The sequence below is a fragment of the Orycteropus afer genome, unplaced genomic scaffold (genome assembly GCF_000298275.1).
Source record: "Orycteropus afer afer isolate SDZICR_OR568_19922 unplaced genomic scaffold, OryAfe1.0 scaffold00004, whole genome shotgun sequence".
Lineage (NCBI taxonomy): Eukaryota > Metazoa > Chordata > Mammalia > Tubulidentata > Orycteropodidae > Orycteropus > Orycteropus afer.
The window spans coordinates 16,570,897-16,594,601 of NW_006921591.1; the positions used below are offsets into that span (position 1 = coordinate 16,570,897).

Sequence of the window (23,705 nt, forward strand, 5' to 3'; positions counted from 1 at the left end):
CCAAGATTATCTTCTGTGTCTGTGTTAGTTGGTTTCCCTTTTCTTTGTTGAAGAGGGTCTGTGCAATCCTTCTGCCTAGTCCGCCATCTTGCTGGAACCTCTATTTCCCTATTAAATATAAATCTTGATGCAACATTAGTGGTTTTGTTGTTTTTAAAGGGAGAAAAAACAGCATAGAGATTGCAACCATAATTGATATAGCTACCTAAATTATTTAAATCCCCCATTTTACAATCTTAGATATTGGTGTTTTAGTTAGAAAATACTAAAGAACTGAACATGGATGAAATATATAGTAAAATGTTAATTTGAAATTACTTTCCCTACAGTTGCTCTAGAGGAAAAATATAAATTATGTCTTGTTGGCTTTGTTGTTTCATTTTTATTTTAACTTTTTATTGTTATTTGAGTGGAAGTTCACAGAGTAAACTGGTTTTCCATTTCAACAATTCTTACACATTTTGTTCTGTGACATTGATTGCAGTCCTCACAGTGTATCATTACTCTTCGCTCTGTTTCCCGTTTGTATTAGTCCTTCTTTTCTGTCCCTTTCTGCCTTCTGAGCTTTATCCCTGGGCAAAAGCTGCTCTTTTCATTTTGTATGGCCCGTTGTTGTAAGGAGTTTGTACTCCTCTAGTGTTAGTGTTCGCTTTTTAGACCGGTCTGTTGCTTGGCTGAAGGTTGAGCCGCAGGTGTGGGTTCAGTTCCAGGCTTGAAGCATGACTAAGGACCAGTCTCAGGGGTTCCATCAGTGTATATCAGACCAATAAACCTGGTCTTTTTTATAATTTTGAGTTTTGTTCCACATTTTTCTCCCACTCTATCCAGCACTTTCTGTTGTGATCCCTATCAGAGCATTCCGTCATGGTAGCTGGATACCATCTCATTCTTCTTGTCTCAGAGTTGAAGAGACTTAAGTTTGCGTGGTCTGTTAGTCATTTGGCCTTTTTGTTTCCATATGTCTTTGAGTATCTTCACTCTTCTTTGCTTCAGATGGACAAAGACCAATACTTATACCATGATTGCTCACTAGCTTTTAAGACCCCAGTCACTGCTCACCAAAACAGGATATAGAATATTATCTATGTAAACTATGTTTTGCCAGTTGAATTAGCTGTCCCCCCAAGACTATCATCCTAAACCTGCAAGCCCAGTGATTTATTGCATCAACGTGTTTGGTTATGGCTAAGAAGTTTTCATAACTTTGCCCCTTGATTGTTCTACTGTATACATGGATATATATTTACAGCACATACAAATATATATATAGAAATATACTCTGCCAAACCTATATATAGTCGTTGGTATAGACCTGTCCAGCTACCCATACATGTTCAGCTTGCCTGTCTGCCTATGTATTCATTCATAGATAATTGTTTGTTATTATTGACGTTGCTTGGTTGTATATGTAATAATATTTCCCTTTGTTGTAACTTTTTACAGCTCTCTGTGTCTTCCTTTGCCTTAGTGATAATATGCTGATCATCCTCTTTTTGTATATTGCCTTTTCCTTCAATCAAATTAATATTGGTCTATTATCTAGTTAGTGATTTTCACCCCTCTCCCTTCTCATCACAAGTCACCAGCAAAGAATGTTTCCTTCTGTATGTTAACATTTCCTTGAATTTTTTATATTAGTGGACTCACGGTATTTGTCCTTTTGTGATTTACTTTTTTCACTCAGCATAATGTCCTCCAGTTTCATCCACATTATGAGGTTTTTTTGTAGATTCTTTGTTGTTTTTTAATATTGAATAGAAGCTCTGGCAGCATAGTGGATAAGGCACTTGACTGCTAACCAGAAGGTCAGCAGTTCAAACCCACCAGCCACTCCACAGAAAGAAGAACAGATGATCTACTTATATAAAGATTTACAGCCTCGGAAACCCAATGGGAGTTGCAGTGAGTCGAAAATGACTCGATGGCAGTGAGTATGTACCATAGTTTGTTTATCCATTCATCCATTGATAGGCGCTTAGATTGTTTGCATCTTTTTCTTATTGTGATTAATGCTGCCGTGAACATGAGTGTTCATATATTTGTTTATGTCATCGCTCTTACTTCTGTAGGATATACACCTAGTAGTGGGATTGCTGGATTATATGGTATTTATATTTCCAACTTTTTAATGAAGTGCTGTACTGTTTCCCACCATGGTTACACCATTTTACAGTCTGACCAGCAGTATGTGAGGATTCTAGTCTCCACACCTCTGCTAGCGTTTATTGTTTTCTGTCTCGTTGAATTTTGATATAATTGCTGGGATGAAATGATCCGTCATTGTTCAAGTTGATAATGTTGTTGAGTTGATTTGCATCTCTCTGATGGCTAATGATGGCAAGCATTTCTTCATGTGTTTGTGGGGTGCCAAGTGTTTTCTTTGGTGAAGATCTGTTCATGTCCTCTGCCTATTTTTTAATTGGGTTGTTTGTCTTTTTGTTTTTGAAGTATTGAGGTTTTCCATAAACTTTAGAGATTAATCCCATGTTGTATGTATCATTGCCAAATATTTTCTCCTAATCTGTAGGTTCTCTTTTTATTGTTTTGGAGATGTATTTTGCTGCACATATGTATTAAATTTTTAGGATGTAGTCATCTAGTTTATCTTCAGTTGTTTGTGCTTTTGGTTATGTTTGATAGTCTGTGTAAGCCATAAATCAGGGCCTTGACGTATGTACCTATTTTTTTCTCTGATTATCTGTATAGTTTTAGGTTTTACATTTAGGTCTTTGATCCATTTCAGGTTAGTTTTTGTATATGGTTTAGTATGGATCTTGCTTCATTTTTCTAGAAATAGGTAGATAACCAGTTTTGTCAGCACCATTTGCTAAAGAGACTGGCTCTTCTACATTGAATGGATTTTGGACCTTTGTCAAAGACCGGTTATCCCTAGGTGAATGGATTTATTACTGGGTTCTCAATTCTGTTCCATTGGTGTATGTGTCTGTCATTGTGTCCAAAACAAGCAAACAAACAAAACAAAGTCACTACTGTCAAGTAGAATCCTGCTTATAGTGACCTCTTCTTGGGTTTCTGAGGTGGTATCTCTCCGGAAGTATCAGTACTAAGATATTTTGACTACCATGGTTGCATAGTAGGTTTTGAGGTTGGGATGTGTGATGCCTTCTACTTTGTTCTTCTTCAGTAGTGCTTTCCTTATCCAAGGACTCTTTCCTTTATGTGTAAAATTAGTGACTGGTTTTTCCATGTCCTTAAAGAATGTTGATCGAATTTAGATCAGTATTGCATTATATCTATGGATTGCTTTGGGTAGTATTTATATTTTCACAATGTTAAGTCTTCCTATCCATGATTGTGACATTTTCTGCCATTTATGTAAGTCTCTTTTGGTTTCTTGTAATAGTGTTATGTAGTCTTCTTTGTATAAATATTTTGTATTGCTGGTTAGGTTTATTCCTAAATATTTCATCTTTTGAGGGTCTGTTGTAAATGGTATTGTTTTCCTTATCTCTTTATCAGAGTTTTCTTTGTTGGTGCAGAGGAATCTGACTGATTTTTTTATGTTGATCTTGTACCCTGCCGGTTTGCTGAATCCTTCTATTAGTTCCAGTAGTTTTCTTGTTGAATCTGAGGGATTTTCTATTTATAAGATCAAATCATCTTCAAATAGGGATAGTTTTGCTTCTTCCTTACCAATTTGGAGGCCTTTTATTTTCCTTCCTTGCTTTATTGCTCTGGCTAGGACTTTCAGTACAATACTGAATGGGGAATGGTGACAGAGAGCATCCCTGTCTGGTTCCTGTACATGAGGGGAATGCTTTCAATTTCTCTGTGTTGTGAATAATGTTGGCTGTTAGCTTTGGGTGTATATCTTCAATTAAGTTGACAAATTTCCCTTCTATTCTTACTTTGCTGAGAATGTGTATCAGGAATGAGATTACTATATGTTACAAGTTTATTTTTGGGAATTCTTTTTCTGGGTTAGTTTCTGGATGATGCTGCCAAGTATTTTAATCTCAGGTTGTTGTCTGAAGTCATTGATTCTGTGTCTGAAGGATGCCCTATAGTATTTCTTATAGAGTTGGTCTGGTTTTTATAAATTCCCTTAATTTCCATCTACCTGGAAATGTCCTAATTTCACCATCATATTTGATGGACAGTTTTACTGGATATATAATTTTCGGTTGGCAATTTTTTTCTTCCAAAGTTTTATATTTGTCATCCCATTGCCTTTTTGCCTACAGGGTTTCTGCCAAGGAACAGAGTTTAGTTTTATTGGTTCTTCTTTTATTGTAACATATCACTTTTCGCAAACTGTTCTCTTTCTCTTTGGTTTTGATTTGGAAAGTTTGATTATAACATGTCTTGGTGACTTTCTTTTGGGATCTCTCTTTTATGGGATTTGTTGAGCTTAGATGAATATTTTTTCATCTTTGTTGATATTAGGGATGTTTTCTGCTAGCAAATCTTTGGCAGTTCTTTGTTTTGTTTTGTGTGTGTTTGTGTGTGTGCGTGTGTGTGTGTTTGTATCCTCTTGGTCTGGAATTCTAATCACACTTGAATTTTTCTTCTTGATAGTGTCCCACATAATTCTCAGGATTTCTTAATTTTTCTCCATTCTTTTTTTCTGATTTTTCCTCATACAAATTGGTGTCAAAGTATTTGTCTTATAATTCGCTGATCCAGCCTTCTGTTGATTCAGTTTTACTCTTTTGTCCTTCCAGTGTTTCCTGTCTCAGAAATTTTAGTGTTATTCTTTTGGATTTCTAATTGCTGTTTTTTATGATTCCTAATTGTATATTTTTTCATTTTGCACTTGTATTGTTTTTTTTTGAATTCTTCTAGAGTGTTGTCTTTTCCTTGATTTTGTTGTGGTTTCCTTGATCTCTTGGAAGGCCCTACATATAAATCTTTCGAATTCCTTTATCAGGTAATTCTTTAACCTGTTCTTCCTCAGGGAGGTTTCCTAATTCCTTAGTTTGGTCACTTATTTACATTATCTTGTTTTCTTTTTGTTTGATTTAAAGTTGTCTGTTGTTCCAAGACATTTTGGAGTTGTTTTTTTATTTGTTGATTATGTTGTTCCACCCTGATTTTTTGTTTTGCTTTATTTTGATATATCTGGGCTGGCATTGCAGGTGTGCTACTTTGCTTACTAGTTTGGCAGCTCTGGGCCATTCCCCATCTGTCTCTGGGTGAGTAGAGTAACTTGTGGGATTGTGGGCATGGATCTCTTCTGGTCTTGAAGAGCAGCTGCAGGTGCTGTGAGCAAGTGTTTTTCACTGTTTGTCATTGACCCAGTGGGAACAGGAGCAGGTGGTGGCATTGTAGGTAGTAGCTATAGTAGGTATGGCTGACTAGGGGGGAAACTATTTCACCTCTTGCTGGATGGGTCAGAGAAAAAGAAGAAAAAGGGCTTGAGGAAAAAAAAACGAATGAAAGGAAGAAAAAGAAAAAGAGGGAAAAAATTAAAAAGAGGTGGGAAAGAAAGAAAAGAAAAAAGTGGTATGGCAATGGTTGCCTTACACTTCTAAGGCAGTAGGCATATGGCAGCCTATCCACAGGAGTCACACAGCTAGTCACAATGGCAGCAGATAGCTGTCCCATGATCCACATAAGTGTGTGCCCCTGGTCACAGGGAAACAGCAATGGCACATACAGGGCACGTGATTCTCAGAAGTCCATAACGTGGAGGCTATTGGAGGTTGCAGGCACAGCTTGCAGTCTATAAAAGCACATCCTGTTAATCACACAGGTGTCAAGTACACAGAATGTCGTCATCAGATGCATAGCTCAGTCTGCTAAGGGCATGTTATGGCACTTGGCTGCTGGTGGAGCCCCCTGGGTTTATGGGGAAAGGTCTCTAGCCACTCTTTTGTGGAAACAGGGATGGGGCCTCACCCCTGATCACTAGGAAGATGTCAGGAAAGCAGGAGAATGCACTTCTTTGATCGCCATTCACTGGCATTGGCCCAGTGGACTTCTGGATGAGTGTAGTCTATTATCTGGTTCTTGCCCCAACTCAGTTGAGGGAGGAGGTTGCCTAAAGTCTGGTGTCTACAGTCACCACCTCACAGAGCTAGGCCCTCACCCTAGACAAGGTGGACTCACTACTGATGAGGGATTTCATCCCATTTTACTGGCTCCTTTCTTGCTCTGCAGTCACTTATGCCACTGGAATTCTCACCTACTTCCCTGCACTCTCCTTTCTTAGATCTGGCTCATATTCTGTTCTCCTTGTTTTATTCTGGATTCATTTGCACTATATCTCTGTTTTAATGAGGATTCTGTGGAGTCGGCTTCTCCTTACCTATGTTTGTTGCCTTCTGTGTCTTAAAATGGCCTCTCTCTGTCAGTTCCCTCCTCTGTCTCTTCAGTCATTGTTTTTGTTCTGTTTCTTTTCCCAATTGGTATTTAATCTAATTATTTATCCTTAATTTATTGCTCAGATGTCCAGGATTACTGTCTATATCTGTTTCACTTGGTTTTTCGAGTCTTTGTTACAGAGGAACTGAGTGAAATATATCAATAAGTTATCATCTTGTCTCCTCCCCCTGGCTTTGTTGTTTTAATTTAGAATGTGTTTGTTCTAGTTCTTAGTAGTATAATGTATTTATAACACTCAGTACTTATTAAAATCAAATTAAATGTTTCTGATTATTACTGTTGTAACTACATCATAACAATACACTTACACTTTTTAAAAAATAATTTTCCTAGTAAGTAACTTTTTTTCTTGCTTAGTATTTAATATATATGATTTAATGACTAGTTCTGTAGCATAATGTCCTACTATGAATACCAAAGCATAGAAGTATTTATATGTTATGGTTAATATCACATACAAATGGCTGTATTTATAAATGTTACTATTGTAATATTATGATCATATCATGTTTTTTAGAAATATATAAATCACTGTACCTCCATTTTAGTTCTTCATTTTTGTTACATGCATTATTAAAATGTGAATTTAAGTTGTTTAACAAGCTGTTTTATAAATGAAAAAAATGCAATCAGTGAATTATTGGTAGTTCATTGACAAGCCTCAAATCTCTCTCCTGTTTCTTTTGTTCTACTGTAATGTATTGAATCTTCCTTGAAATAGTAGTCATCAGGTGGGACAAGGTTTTAATAGTACTAAACTACTTTAATGATCCCGGTACCTCTGAAAGATTAGGATTTTGTGGAATATTTTATAATTTATAAGACTCTTACTGTGATGGCCTGACATGCTTGGCAAAATTCTCTTAATAGTTTTAACAGTTATAAAGTTGTCATATAATCATATCTAAAAGAGCAAACGAATATACTCATACAGCAGAAAAATAAGGTGCCAGTCAGAAAATAAATTTACCACATTGCAAACACACTAATGCATTGTGGTATTTTTTTCTCTGAAATTTCCACATTCAACAGGAAGCATAGACAGCAAGCTTGAATGGGTGGGTCTCTGAGGTTAAAACTGTTAATAAAGTAAAATACCTGAAATTTAGTTTTAAATGTAAAGCATTTACACCCATGTTGAAGTGTTCTGAAGCTTTATGCTAGGTGAGTATGTTGGATTTTTTCCTCTTCAAATTATTTTTTTCCTGTTCTTAGAAAATAAAAGTAGTTGATCTGATTGTAGTTAGATAAGTCTTTTACAGTTTATATTTATAGTCTTATAATATAGGGAAAGAGTAAGTTAATAACATTAAGAATTTGTATTAATAGAAGAGCCATCAATGTTCAGGTTTCTTTTAGTAATCTCTACTACTTTTTAAAACTCCAAAGCATGCATTTAGTGTACTTTCATTTTATTGTGACAGATATGAATATTTGCATTGCAGAATGAAAAGACTGGACTAGATGGTATCCTGAATTTTCTTCAAGTCAATAAATTATAATTTAAACTCAGGATAATGGGAAATGTTCATGCTTTAAATTACTTTGAATTCATTTATGGAAAGTAAAGTCTGCATGAATATCATTTTTTAAAAATGATAAAATTACCTCTGTTTTAGAAAATGCCCATTGATCACTAAGATAGCTGACCAATATATAGATAGGTAATAAAACATACCTTTCTACTCCCCACCACAATACAAAATAGATAACTTTCCAGATGTTTAGGAAAAGGGAAAGAAAACTCACTGCCTTACCATGTGAAATGTGTGTGTGTGTGTGTATGTATATGTGTATATATATATACACATATACATATATATATATATAAAATACATGGCATTTTGTTTTTGCTCTGACCACCGTGAGTCAGGAGCAGGGTTTAGATTAAAGACATTAAGGTGAAAATGTATTAGGAATTGTTTAATATATTGTAAGATAGGCTAAGGAGCTCAGTAGGTAAGGCATTTGGCTACTAACCCACCAGCTCTATGGGAAAAAGATGAGGCAATCTGCTTCCATAAAGATTTACAGTTTTGGAAACCATGTGGAGGTCACTCTGAGTCAAAACTGATGATAGGATAAGCTAGAGTTTCAGATACTTTATAATAAGAATAGACAATATCTATGATATTTATAACATCTGAGAAAACCTTTAATAACTTTTCCCTTGTTGTCTTTTTTACTCTTTCCATTTTTGTTTCTTCTTTCTCTCTCTCTTTCTCCCTTATTTTCTTGCCTACTCTTCCTAGCTTATTCCTTCATTCTTCATTCAAAGCAAATGAACTTTTTTAGAAAATTATTTGTTAAATAGCCTCTGTTGTTGTTGTTGTTGTTATGTGCCATCGAGTTGGACCTGACTCATAGCAACCACACCTTGGGTTTCCAAGGCAGTATCACTACAGAAGTAGATTCCCCAACCTTCCTTTCAAGGAGTGGCTGGTGAGTTTGAACTGCCAGCCTTCTGGTCAAGTGCCTTAGGCACTACGCTACCAGAGCTCCCAAATAGCCTCTAACATATTGATATAAGTAATCTATGTTGACTCGTGTAGAATAGAATCTATTAAGACAAATTCTAGGATTTGGTTCATAGTTTAGGGTATAAACATAAAACTTTTCACATATGATTTTAATTATTTCTGCAGATCCCCAAGTAAGCCCTTGGCACAGAAATTAATGGATTGGGAAGTAGTGAGCAGGAATTCTTTGTCTGATGACAGGTTAGAAACACAAAGCCTTCCATCAAGGTCTCCACCTGGAACTCCTAATCAGTAAGTAAAGAGTAACAGCAGATGTTTGTTTTGCTAATTTCTAAATTATTGGCTGAGTATTTCCATTGCCTAAAGATTACGACACGTGAAATTTAGCTCTTGGTTAAATTTGTTGCTCCAGAGCATTATTTTTCCTTGACCTACAGCTCATTGCAGAAGTGGCATGGAATAGCCTCAGGAAATTAGAGAGCAGAGCATTAAACAAAGACCCTCACTTTCCTAAATAGTTGACTTTCACATTAAGCATCCCTAACCAATAAATCAAGATCTGTTAGACTTAAAACCTCCTATGATTGTTGTTGACATGATTCTTTTCCATGTAGATTCCCAATAAAATTTCTAGAGGAACATATGTTATTTGAAAATACTTCCTAAGTGATTGTGCTTTTGTTACTTAAGCCCTCACCTAGCCATTACTCTAGCACTCTCTCTGTCCTAGAAAAAGGTATTTCTAACACCAGTCTCCACAAGACTCTAGCTGTGCTAAGAAGCACTGTGTGACTTACCACTTAACTACGTATGTACTTCAAGTTAGCATTTCTCACAAAGGCTGCATGCTTTGTCCTACATAGTAAGATAATGAAATTGCACTAGCCAAAGGTATCTTAAGTTTATAATATGAACAAATGTGTTGTCTATAATATATGTATGTAATTAAGATTATGAGATATATATATATATAGATAGATAGATAGATAGATAGATAGATATCAACATTTGGAGAAACACTATTAACCAAAAACATTCATTTATAAAAAGATTTGAATTTTAGTATGAAATATATTTGAAGACATATTCCTTTAAAAATAATTTATGCACATTTGTCATTGATGGAGTGTTTATTAGTCTAAGAATAAACTTCTACCATATTAGAAGTTTATGTACATAAATAACTTGAATCACAGAAAGTTACCTAATACTTTAGTGTCTTCTTTACTTCTAGAAAAAGTAGACTCAAAAGTTTCTATTTTGTTAATTGCAGATTGCTAAATCCTCTTTCCTGATAAAAGACTGCATATATTTAAAACCTAATCAGCTTGTGGGAAGAGAATCAAGAACCTTCTTTTTCTGCTTTCTTTTGTAGCCAGCCATTTCTCCATTTGTTACCAGCACCACTAAACAATTATAGCAAGTAATAGAAGACACAAGAAATTTAAACCAGATGATTCAAGTAATTAATCAGCCATAGCTGTGATTGAAAGTTCTAGTTAATGAAACAATTAGTAATGATCTGAATTCTCCCCCACCCACCACCCACCCCCACTATAAGTCTAAAGCAACAATATAGTTTAGTGATTAGGCATACGGCCCTGGAGTCAATGTGTGTTTGAACTTTGGGCAAGTTATGTATTTAATCTCTTTGTCTCATTTTCCTCATCTATAAAAGTATAACAATAATGTTTTTCTTGTAATGTTATAATTAAATGAGATGATATATATAAAATGCTCAGACTGGTGTCTGGCCCTTATTAAGTGCTCGAATGTTCGGTGTCATAATGAATAATAATTCATGTGATTGTGTAACTTATACCTATGTTCATATGGTATTTACTATCTATTCTTAGTATTTAAAGAAGGTCCCAGAAATAATTTAATAATTTAATAATTTAAGGATTTAAAAATAATTCAGACTACAAGGTATTTCTAACCCATTTATTTTAGAAATTTTGAATAAGATGCAAAGTTTTAGGGACTAAACGCTAGACACATTTAAGTAGTTAGATGACTGAATAGGTAAAATCCTTGTGACCGATTGTTGAAATAGCCAACTTCCCATTCCCTTTCTATCAACATCATACCACTTTTGTAAGACTTGCTTAATCAACATAGTCTTAAAAACACATACCCACTTTTTGATAAAACCAAATAATTAAGAAACTTGAAATTTTTTTAATTTAAGCATATTTTTATTCAACTTTTCTCCTTCTTTATTTAGTCGAAATTCTGCCTTCAGACAAGAGGGAACCCGGTTACGACCATCTTCAGTTGGACATTTAGTAGATCATGTGGTTCACACTTCCCCAAGCGAAGTATTTGTGAATCACAGATCTCCATCATCAACACAAGCTAATAGCATTGTTCTGGAATCATCACCGTAAGACCATTTTTCATTTAGTATCCTAATCTGTATTTTCAGATGCCCCAATTTTCTTTACTTAAAGTAATTGGGAAAATTAGGGTATTTGATATATTTTATGTGACTTGAAAAATCTTACATATTTGTAAATGTCCTTATTTATCCCTCAGACCTCTTGTTGGACAGCCCCCCCAAAAAAAAAAAAAAATTCTGTTGTTATTTTGCTGACTCAGAATGTTCTTGATTTTTTTTTTTTTTAAGTAGTATTTCATTGTTGTTTTTAGTGAAGGCTTACCCAGCAGTTTAAGTTCCCATTCAACAATTATGTTTTTGAAATTTTAATGCATATAATTAAATATTTCTAATAATTTAGCACTGAGGTCAAGAACCAGGATAGTGAAAAGTAGAGTTTTTCTTAATATTTTTTAAGGGATTATATATATATTATATATTATAATATTCCATAAGGATTGCCAAAGAGGCAGGGAGGCCACATCTTCTGACCTCCTCTAACCCCACAAGAGGAAGACAGAATCAACATCAGTAACCCAAGGCCTATTCCTGCGAGGCCAAACGTGCTGCTTCCCTCCAGCCCTTTCACCAACTCTGACACCAACCGTTCCTCCCGCAGTACCCACCACCTCTCTGCTGGGTTCGATAATTTGCTGCAGTGGCCACACAAAACTAGATTATGGATTTTATTAGGGAAGGAACAGGCTACAATTCAAGTTCAGAAATGTACTCAGTCTCTTACAACCAGCCATCTCAGTTAGCAGCCAACAGTGTTTCTCTCAACAGCACATGTCTCTCACATCTCTCTCAGCAGTGCATGTCTCTCTCAGCACATGTCTCTCATGTCTCCAAGCAAGTGCCTGTCTCTTGCATCTCTCTCTCAGTAAGTGCATGTCTCTCAGGAGCGCATTTCTCTAAGCAGTACATCTTTTCAACCAGCAGTCAGAGAGACTCCTTCTACCTCTAGGAGGGCTCCTTTTAAGCCTGGCAGACTGGCCAAACTAACCAATCCCAACATCACAGTTCTGTACATCTGAGAGAGAGAGAACTTCACAGAAATTGCTTCCTGCTACTCACAACAGAAATATCCCAGGTGGATAACTTTAACAATGAGGAACTACTCAGTTGTTCATGGCAAATTCTACCATGGAGTTTACAAAGACTATGGCTAGAAAAGCTATACCAGGGAATTTACTATACCACAAGGATGAATAAACAATTTTGGGAAAATTAAATATCAAGGGAGAATGAAGATGAACATCACAGTAAAAATTAGTTACAAAAAGCATACATACATCATTTCTAACATTCATTCCTCACATTCCATATTAATACATACATTCAACTTCATGATTGCTTATTTATATCTTACCATTTTAATGAACAATCTGTTTACCCACCATTAATATACAATGACTTGATTTATTGATTTTATAATGCAGATAGCTCATGTAGGCAAAGTCACATAGTTATACAGCATGAGAATTGGAGAAAAAATGCTTACAAATTAGATAGGTAAGAAAATTCATTAATTAATGAGAAAGAGAAAGAGGTATAAGATACAGTGAATGAAATGAAGGATTGCCATGAGTCATAATTGACTTGACAGCATTTGTTTGGATTTGGATGAAAAGTTAAAAACAGACTGATAAATGGAAGAGTAGATGGAAGTGGTCAGCAAAGCAGTTGTAGGTATACCAGGAAAACATGACCAGATGTATAAGAGCCCTGGTTGTTTATAGGTAGGGTCAGCTAAGGAAGACTGGTTAAGCTATCAAGACAGGTAGAAATTTAGTCTTGGTAACTTATATCTTAGCAAAACATTTTAATTGTTTGCATACATTATAAAGAATAAAGGAGTAGGAAGGATGTAAACTGTATCATGGTGTCCATAGGGAGTAAGTTGAAAGAAGATAGGAGTGATGGGACTTTAAGTTTGGTTATTTTAAAAATTATAATCTTGTGGTCAGATGGAGGAATAGGCAGACAAGCGACACAGACCCTCTTCAACAAAGAAAAGAAAAACTAATTGACAGAGATACAGAAGATAATCCTACAGCCCTGAGCTTTGAAAAGAACTATACAGAAGTGGATTAGGCACCAACTAATGGAAAAACCTGATTGAAAACAGTGAGACAGTCGGAGCTGTGGACTGTTGGCTACTCTGATGGGAGCAACAGCCTGAATATTTCCAAGTACTGTTGGGACCGGAGAATTGGCCTAAAGATCAGCCCTGGGCTGCAGGGACGACTGCACTGGTGGCCTATGACTAGGAAGGAAACAGCAAGGAGGGAAACAACCTGAACTATTGACTTTCCTCTGTCTGGAGGGCGCAGCCGTTTTCATTGTTTACACACAGCAGCCATTTTGGATATTTAAAGTGATTGAGGGCACAGCCATTTTGAATGTTTACAAATGGCAGCCATTTTGGATTTTAAAGTGACAGCATTCTCATTCGGATTCTAGGGACCTAAGAGTAGGCTCTGTTTGCCAAAGTAGGCAGGGCCATATAAGACGCTGACACCAGGAAAGGAGACAGGTAGTGAGTTTATAAGTGCTGCCAACTAGTGGATAGAGGAGCACAGTACAGTACTCTGCCTGTGTAGATAACATACAAACAAAACAAAGAAAATGAAAGCCGTGAGCAAGTCACTCCAACATACAATCACCAATTAAATATAAACACAAAACGTCACAATGCCTCGGAACAACAGAGCATCACAGTCCACACAAAGAAGGAAGATAAAGCATGAGAAACAAGGGACCAAGATACAGACTCAAAACATGTCCTTGAGGAAGACACAGCATCCTTATCAAGGAACTCCCTGATAAGGAATTCAGAAGAATTATATTTAGTTAGGTATCTTCAGAGAATTGAGAGACAGATCAAGGGAAACACAGACAAAACCCTAGAAGAATTTCAGAAGAAAATACAAGAACAAAATAAATGAGAAATTAGAATGATTCAAAATCTACAGATAGAAGTCCAGAAGATTAATACTAAATTGTCAGAAATAGATAACACATTGAAAGGGCAAAAGAGTAGAATTGATGCAATGGAAGACAGATTTAATGAGATTGAAGACGAATACCTGAATACTTCTTGGAAAGGGATCAGTCAGAAAAAAGATCAAAACAAAATGAAGAAAGCCTAAGGTTCATGTGGGATACCATCAAAAGTAATAACCTATGTGTAATTGGAATTCCAGAAGAGGAAGAGAAAAATAAAACCACTGAGAAAATTGTCCAAGATTTGTTGGAAAAACACATACCTGATATGATGAAAGATGAGAATAAATCCATTCAGGGAACCCAGTGAACCCCAAACAGGATAGACCCCAAAAGAAAATCACCAAGACATACCAGCGTCGAACTCACCAAAACCAAAGACAAACAAAGAATCATGAGACAGCACAGGAAAAACAAAAAGTTACCTCCAAGAGACAACCAGTAAGACTAAGCTCGGATTCTCCACAGAAACCATGCCGGCAAGAAGACAATGGCATGGTATATATAAAACCCTGAAAGAGAAAAATTTCCAACCATGAATTATGTACCCAGCAAAATTGTCCCTCAAATATGATGGTGAAATGAGGACATTTCCAAATAAGCAGAAATTAAGGGAATTTGGTAAAACCAAACCAACCTTACAAGAGATGCTAAAGGCAGTACTTTGGACAAAGAAGCAACAATAGCCAACAACAACTGAGCATTAATATACATGATGACATAACCCAGCTATGGAAGTATCCAAAGTAATAAGCCTAGAAGATTGTAAACAGGGAACCAGTGACATCAATTGACAAATGAGGACAACTACAAACCAAAAAAAGGGAAAAAACTGTGTCATTACAGAACTAGATGGTAGGGATGGCAAGACAACTACAAGATAGAATAAACTGTTCTAAACTTAGGAAGAAAACTATAAATCACAGAGTAACCGCAAAGAAAAATTATAAACCTTCACATCAGAATTAAAAAGAGGACCAGCACAAATATTTAGCAAATACTAAAACAATAGCAGTGAAGTAAGTGATAACACGATTCATAAACAAAGCAAGCTCAGCATAGAAAATTATATGGAAAAAAGAAGTCGACACCATGAAAAATCACATAACAAAAATGACAGCAAATTCATATTTGCCGATTACATTTCCTATCTGGCAAGGGACCTTTCTCCAAGATGTATAGAAAACTCTAATGCCTCAACCCAAAGGAATTAACAATCCAATTGAAAGATGGGCAGAAGACATGACACTTCACCAAAGAGGATATTCAGGTGGCCAACTAATCCATGAAGGAGATGCGCACAATCATTGGCCATCAGAGAGATTCAAATCAAAACAATAGTGAGATACCATCTCATCCCAGCACTAGTGGCAAGGTTCGACAAGACAGAAAATAACAAATGCTGGCAAGGACGTGGAGAGATTGGGATTCTCATACACTGCTAGTGGGACTGTGAAGTGATACAACCACTGTGGAAAGCAATATGGCATTTTCTTCGAAAGCTGGAATTGGAGATACCGTTTGACCCAGCAATCCCATTATTAGGTATATATCCTAGAGAGGTGAGAGCCAGTACAGGAACAGATACATCCACACTCATGTTCATCGCAGCACTATTTACAATAGCAAAAAGATGGAAACAACCTACATGCCCATCAGTGGAAGAATGGATGACAAACTATGGTACACACACATAATGGAATGCTATGCAGCACTAAAGAATAATGTAGAGTCTGCAAAACACTGCATAATATGGATGAACTTGGAGGACATTATGCTGAGTGAAATAAGTCATTCACAGAAGGACAAACACAGTATTAGTTCGTTGTTGTGGAGGGTCAAGGAAGGGTTTATATATGGAGGGAAACTTTCTTTGTTGGCTGCCAGGGGTGAGAGGAGAGGGAAGGGAACACTGCAAAAAAAAAAAAAAAAAAAGCATTGAACCATGTCACTTTGTTATTGTTGTTGTTGTTATGTGCCATCAAGTCAGCCCTGACTCATAGCGACCCCTCCTTGGGTTTCTGAGGCGGTATCGCTACAGAAGTAGATAGCCCAACCTTCCTTCCGAGAACTGGCTGGTGTGTTTGAACCGCCAGCCTTCTGGTTAACAGTCAAGTGCCTTAGGCACTAAGCTACCAGAGTTTTGTGTATTTCACCGTACATAAATTATATTTCAATAAAATTCATTAAAAAATTATAATCTTAAGCATTTTTGTTTGATTTGTAATAATACCTAAAAATCAAACCCACTGCCATCAAGTCAATTCCAACTCCTAGCTGCCTTACAGAACAGAGCAGAACTGCTCCATAGTTTCCAAGACTGTAAACCTTTACAGAAGCAAATCATCACATCTTTCTTTTGCAGAGGAACTAGTGAGTTCAAACCACCAACCTTTTGGTTAGCAACCAGATGCCTTAACCACTGTGCCACCAGAGCTCCTTTGTAGTAATAAGCATATACTTTTTAATTATGAAACTTAAGAGCATACAAGAATTAAGGACATGAGTGAATTGTTAATTAATTACATTTGAAAATCACTCTTAGGACATAAAGATGGACCATATGTGGAATCTCAAAAACTTGTATTATTGCAAACCAAAAATGATACAACTCTTACATCCTAATCATATTATCTTAGTCAGTTTTTTCAAAAAGACACAGATACATATATATCAATACATACGTATATATCTATATGTAAATTTTATACTTTTGAAAAACCCCAAAAAATCACTTGCCCTATCAAAATCCGTTTGCTCTGCTTCTCTGCCCTGAAGTGGAGAAGAAAGTTCAGGGTAGATCAAACCTTAAGATATTTTGCTTCCTCTCCCTGATTTATAAGAATTAAAAATTGCTGGGGCTTTCTTTTTGTACATGAATTTTATAAGGCTTATGTTTTTATATTCACTTGTGAATCTATAACACTGCATTTAAATTAAATTAATCAAATTTTAACCTCAGCAATAGAGTTCTGAAAAAGCAAGCTTAGTGGTAAACTAATAATAATTTACATTATTTGCTTACAATTGGCTTGTACATAAATTATCTCACTGTTCTCAGGAGAACTCAGTGAAGTAGGAGGAATGTAATCCCCAGCCTACAGATGGTAAAGCCCACACTTAAAGCATTTGTTCCAGTTTACAGAGCTAAAACTTGAGCCTTCCTACCTGAGCCAGCCAGCAGAACTTTGTATACCAGATAAGGTTTTGTTGATTTTTTTTTCTTTTCTTTTTTTGATATTCTATTTAGAGAATACACTTTGTAACTTGGAATCCATAGGTTTTAGTTTACTGTTGTCCAAATGTGAAAAGAAATCAAGCAATATGTTAGATAAACACAGAGCATTTCAACATATGTTGAAAGAAATCTTGAAAACATCTCACCAGTTCCCTATTTTTTGAGTGAGTATAGGGCTTATAAGAGATGAGACCAAAGTCCCAGCTTCATTTACTGGGTAAGGTTGTCTCCTTCACAATAGAAGATAACTAACTACTTTCAGGTGTGTTTGTTTTGGAACCAAATAGGAGGGTGTTAGAATAGTTACCATTTGTAGGCAGGGATATTTGAGACCACAGTCTACCATTTACTTCTTTTCTAGAATTGTTTCACAGAAAATTACACTATTTTAGCTTATAATTTTCTGAGATAACCCCTTTTAGAATTACTCCCCTTTCTGTTTCCTTAATATTCTAAAGTTACTTTATCCACAAAATACTGAATTTCTATGTGGATAAATTTTGTGCTATATATAGTTTAAGCCTTGTTTCCCTTCCCTCTTTGGATAATAGAGCAAATTATTGGTTTTCAAATATTAAAATTAGGAGCTCTGGTAGCATAGTGCCTAAGGCACTTGACTGCTAACCAGAAGGCTGGCGGTTCAAACCTACCAGCCACTCCTCGGAAGGAAGGTTGGGCAATCTACTTCCATAGTGATACTGCCTCGGAAACCCAAGGAGGGGTCGCTGTGAGTCAGGTCCATCTCGACGGCACATAACAACAACAACAACATATTAAAATTACCATTGAATTAGAAGTAAATTATTAATTAAAGATGGTGGTATTAGAGCTGAAATTTACTGATGTTGCATTCTATTCATTTAAATATAAGTAAGTTCTAATTAGAATTTAAAATATAGGAATATTACCATTTCTAACCAAGATGGAGTGATTTAAAATCGTCAGATTCAGGAATTCTTTTGAGGCCTTCTATACTGACAAGGCGGGTGGAGTGCTTAGCTTTTATCTATTTCATAAGTTATCCTCTGAGAAGCATTTCATTTGAAGAGAAAGTACCGCTGCTACAAAAAAAAAAAATGGCAAACCCTTGATTTGAAATAACTTTCTTCTGCTGCTTGTAGTTATTTTCTTTGAGGTACAACTATAATGTAGTGATAAGTGAATAAGTTCTATATTCAGACTTGTTTTAAAATTTGATTCTGCCACTTCTAATTAAGTGACCTTGGGTGAGTTATTTTCTCTCTGTAAGTTTCAATTTCCTCACTTGTAAAAATAAGATGATAGAAACATCTACCTCCTAGGGTTGTTTTGAGCATTTGAGGAGATTTGTAGAGTTCAGAGAAAAAAGTGCTTAGTAGATGGTTGCTATGGTAATTATATAGTTTCTGTCAGTTGATTTTATTAAGATATATACTGACAAGTTTTTAATATATTATTTTTAGCCACTTATATGTCTGCATGTTTGAAGTACAGCTGTCTGGTTGTATACATCAAGGAATTCACCAAACTCTTAACTTTAGGTCCCTAATTACAAGAGAGTCTATGCAGACTTTATAATCCTCAAGTGTTCAATTAATTAACTTGAGTTTCTTTCCCGTACTATCCTATCCTAGATGTTCTGGTAGCATAGTGCGTAAGGCACTTGACTGCTAACCAGAAGGCAGGGGTTCAAACCCACCAGACACTCCTCGGAGGGATGGTTGGGCAATCTACTTCCATAGTGATATGGCCTTGGAAACCCAAGGAAGGGTTGCTATGAGTCGGGTCTGACTTGACGGCACATAACAACAACAACAACATCCTATCCTAGTCTTACCTAGTGGGTCCTCACACTTTTGTCCATTTCTTATTAGTTCCTTTTGCTTTGCCCTCAAAACTTGGCTTTCCCTCCATCCCTCTCAGTTACTGGCATTGATGACTTCCATGACATTATTTTCAATGTATTATAATTTCTAATTATAATTCATGGTTTACCAATAAAAGTCATCTTCCTAGATAATTTTTCAGTAGGTAATGGATTGACTACATAAAATAGCTCTACATTATATATGAAGAAGCAAGTTATCATTTATTATAATAAAGTGAGTTAATACTTTTGGATTATATCTTTAAAATATAATTGATAACCTTTGCCCCATATCTGAGTTTCAAGAGTCTGTGTTGGTATCTTTGATTACCTTTAAATCCCCAAAACCAAACCCATTGCAACTCATGTTGTTGTTGTTATGTCCTTTCCAGTTGGACCTGACTCATAGCGATCCCTCCTTAGGTTTCCGAGGTGGTATCACTACAGAAGTAGATTGCCCAACCTTCTTTCCGAGGAGTGGCTGGTGGGTTTGAACCAGCAGCCTTTTGCTTAGCTGTCAGATGCCTTAGGCACTATGCTACCAGAGCTCCTAGAGACCCTATAGTACAGAGTAGAGCTGCTCCATCGGTTTTCTAAGGCCGCAAATCTTTATGGAAGCAGACTGTCTCATCCCTCCCAATGATTACCTTTACTTTTTTTTTTATTTATACACACACACACACCTAGTAAGTTTGTATGTATATATGTTGTTGCTGTTGCCTGCTGTTGAGGTGGCAACCCCATGCATAGCAGACCAAAACGCTGTCTGGTCCTATACCATCCCCATGGTCACTTGCAGATTGAACCATTGTGATTCATAGGGTTTTTTCACTGGCTGATTTTCCTAAATAGATCACCCTGCTGAAACCTGTTCAGCATCACAATAACTTGCGAGCTTCCAATGACAGATGGGTGGTGGATATGCATGAGATGCATTGGCTGGATATAGAACCCAGGTCTCACTCATGGGAGGTGAGAATTTTACCACTGAATCCCCAGTGCCTGTGTGTGTGTGTGTGTGTGTGTGTCTTAAAATGGGGAACTGTTATCAGGATTTCCAGGTGTCTTAGTTATCTAGTGGTACTATAACAGAAATATCACAGGTGATGACTTTAACAAACAGAAATTCAGTCTCTCACAGTTTAGAAAGCTAGAAGTTCAATTTCAGGGCCCTAGCTCTAGGGTAAGGCCTTCTCCTCTCTTGCCTTTGGGGGAAGGGCTTTATCTCCTTTCAACATCTGTGGTCTAAGCATCCTTTGCAGATCACTATGTGTCTTGGCATCAGTCTTCACCTGAATTGAGGAAGTTCTCAGCACAGGTACCCAGATCCAAAGGACATGCTCCACTCCTAGGTCTTCTCTCTTGGTGGTATTCAAGCCCCTCCTTCTCTGCTTAATTCTTTCTCCTTTTATGTCTTGTAAGATAAAAGGTGATGCAGGCCACAACCCAAGGAAATTCCCCTTGACCTGATCAAGGGTGTTGCATTCCACCCTAATCCCCTTACAGCTGATTGGCTTACACCTCAGATCATATCATAAGGAATGATTACATTACCTAACTGCCAAACCACTGAAAGTCATGGCACAGCCAAGTTGACACATCTTTTGGAGGGACACAATTCAATCCATGATACCAGGAGAGCACATTGTTAGATTATAAGAGTTCCCCAGACCTTCTAACCCTTTACAACAGTCAAGGATTAAAACCTGTCCACCACCCTCTGGGACGTTATTTTAGCAAAAAAGTTACATAAAACTATGAGAGAAGGCTGTAGCCCCTTTCCTGAAATTGGAAGTGTTCCTGTCCTTCCTCTGCAGCACCTTGGGCCATCTGATGAGTCTGGGCTCCATTCTCCTTGCTGTTAGCTATGTGGGTTGTAGTGCCGAGACCCCATACAAAGACTGCAATGACCACTTTACTTTATCCAGTAGTTGACATCTTGTGATACAGGCCCATTGTTTCCAGAGTTTCCAGATTTTTCATTCTGGAAATCCAGATTTATGTGTAATTTTTGCAGAAACAGCAAGTGGCCAAAAAAAAATATGTGTTGGCCACAATTACAAGCCATGAATGGTTTCTAATCAGAAATGCACAATAAAAATCATTTCTGTTTTTGTTTTGTTTTGTTTTTTACTATACATGCCTAGGCCCCAACCCTCGAAATGCAAATATAACAGCTTTAGCAAAATGTTCTGGTTACCTAGTGCCACTCTGACAAGGAAATAGCACAAATGGGATGGCCTTAACAAAGAAGAGTCTATTCTTACAATTTGGAGGCTCTAAGTCAGAGTTCAAAGTGCCAGGATCTAGGGGCTGGGTGAAAGGCCCTCAACCTTGGGCTTCAGGTCTGCCTCCTGCTCCCAGCCCACTGAAGTGGAAGCTTTTCTTCACTCAGCTGCTGGCTGCTGAGGCTGACAAGCCCAAGGTTGACAAGTAATAAGGCACAGTCCCAATATTACCAAACCACACAGCAGGCCATTAATTCAAGCCCATTAAAAGTCCACAGATCGGCAGAGCATGGCAGGCTGCTAAATAACAGCTAGGCTACATCCAGCAATGCATGTCTCTCAGGAGCATGTCCTTCCTCAGCCATCAGTCAGAGTTCTGCCTCTAGGAGGCCTCCTTTTGAGCCCGGCAGAGTGGCCAAACCAACCAATCATACTATCAGAATTCTAAACACCTGAGAGAGAGCAGGAACCTCCCAGAACATTGTTTTGTGCCACTCCCAACAGAAATACCCCAGGTGGACAACTTTACCAATCAGGAGCTCCTCAGTTGCTCATGGCAAATTCCACCTCAGAGTTTACAAAGACTTACCGGTAGAAAAGCCACATTAAGTAATTTATCACACCGCGCACAGTCTCATCATGGGAAATGACTACCACCAGCTGCCCGGCCCCTCAACCAGGCCCAACCAAGTTGACACACAAACTTAACTACCATACAAAATATCTAGAAATAGTATACTATCCTTCTTTTGAAGATGAATGTTGCCACTGTTACACCATTTCCCATCTGATTTTACTCACTTAGGTATTCCACTGCAGATCAGGGTTTTTTGTTTTTTGCCCTATACTTAAACTCTTAGCCCAAGAGTGAGGAAAGTTGCTCTGGCTCCATTCCCATCTGATCTCAACTTTATACCTTCCCCATAGTTCATTAGTTTTGAGACTAAATGCTTCCTGATTATGACAACAATATGCAAAATCAGGAAGAAAATTCTTTTCACCTTGCTGAAATGGTTACACTTAGCTGTATATAAGGAGTGAAACCTTTTGATCAATATATGTAGAATCCAGTGACTTCTGGTTTTTGTAATGTTCTGGAATCTTGGTCAGCTGCATTTTAGAAATCTTGGGTTTGTGAGGGTCTACCAAGGGGCATCTTTTTTTTTCCTGCCCTAATCCCATGCAGTATGCCACGGTTGAAGTACATGACTCTATTCTGGTCCAGGGAAACACTTTCCTGGACCAGTAACACTTGAACATATTAGATCTTGTAGGCTTGGGTTCTTGGGTTGAACTAATTTCTTAGTTGAAATTAGCAGAATAAAAACTACTATGTTTGGGACTTGGAATCACTAGCCATTCAAAGAAACTTCTTCTGAAAAGGAAGGGTATATTCTCTGATGAGTTCTTAGAAACTTACCAGGATTTAGAGTATTTTGTGCTTCTGTACCAACGGCTAACCTGAGCATGTTGTTCATCTACTTAATTTAGCAGTTGTGTTTTATACCAGTATGTTAGAAGGATTGTGTTCTCTCTTAAGAGAAATCATCCTGGAGGACCATACAACTACACCATTCATTATTAATGCTGGTCAACTTTGGCACTAATTGCATTTTTAGCTTCACTACCCAGATCTACCAGATGTCTAGCAAGAGCCTCTAAATAAGCTCCTCTACAAAGGGAGAATATGTGTATTCAAGGGCCACTCTGACCAATTTCTGTATCAGCTATCTTGGGTTGTTACGCTACAGTAGCAAATGATCCCAGTTTTCATTGATTTACAACAAAGGTTACTTCTTTCTTACATTATTTACATTATATGTATATCACAGATTGGCTGTGGCTCTGTTCCAGGTCATATTCATTCCGGGACCCAAATTGACAGTAGCCCCTGTTTAGGACATGACTAATCTTACGGCCAAAGGAAAAGACAAGCATGATAGCACAAGTTGATTCTTAAAAATTTCATTTCAGAAATCAATACCATTCTCAATAGCTACCAAAAAAATAAAATACTTAGGAATAAATCTTACCAGGGATACAAAAGACCTGTACAAAGAAAACTATAAAAAAAAAATTCTTCAAGAAACCATAAGAGATCTACAAAAATGGAAGAACATCCCATGCTCATGGATAGAAAGATTGAACATTGTGAAAATGTCAATTCTACCCAAAG

The 23,705-nt window shown here is 36.9% G+C and overlaps 1 protein-coding gene across 1 annotated transcript in view; it reads left to right on the forward strand.

Moving 5' to 3' along the window:
- The window catches only part of PTPN4 (protein tyrosine phosphatase non-receptor type 4), a 304,196-nt gene that overhangs the window by 208,318 nt on the left and 72,173 nt on the right, over positions 1 to 23,705 (forward strand). Inside the window, exons 13-14 of the mRNA XM_007937829.2 lie at positions 8,994 to 9,119; positions 11,056 to 11,214. Of these exons, the coding sequence (XP_007936020.1) occupies positions 8,994 to 9,119; positions 11,056 to 11,214 (285 nt within the window). The remainder of the gene's footprint in view (positions 1 to 8,993; positions 9,120 to 11,055; positions 11,215 to 23,705) is intronic.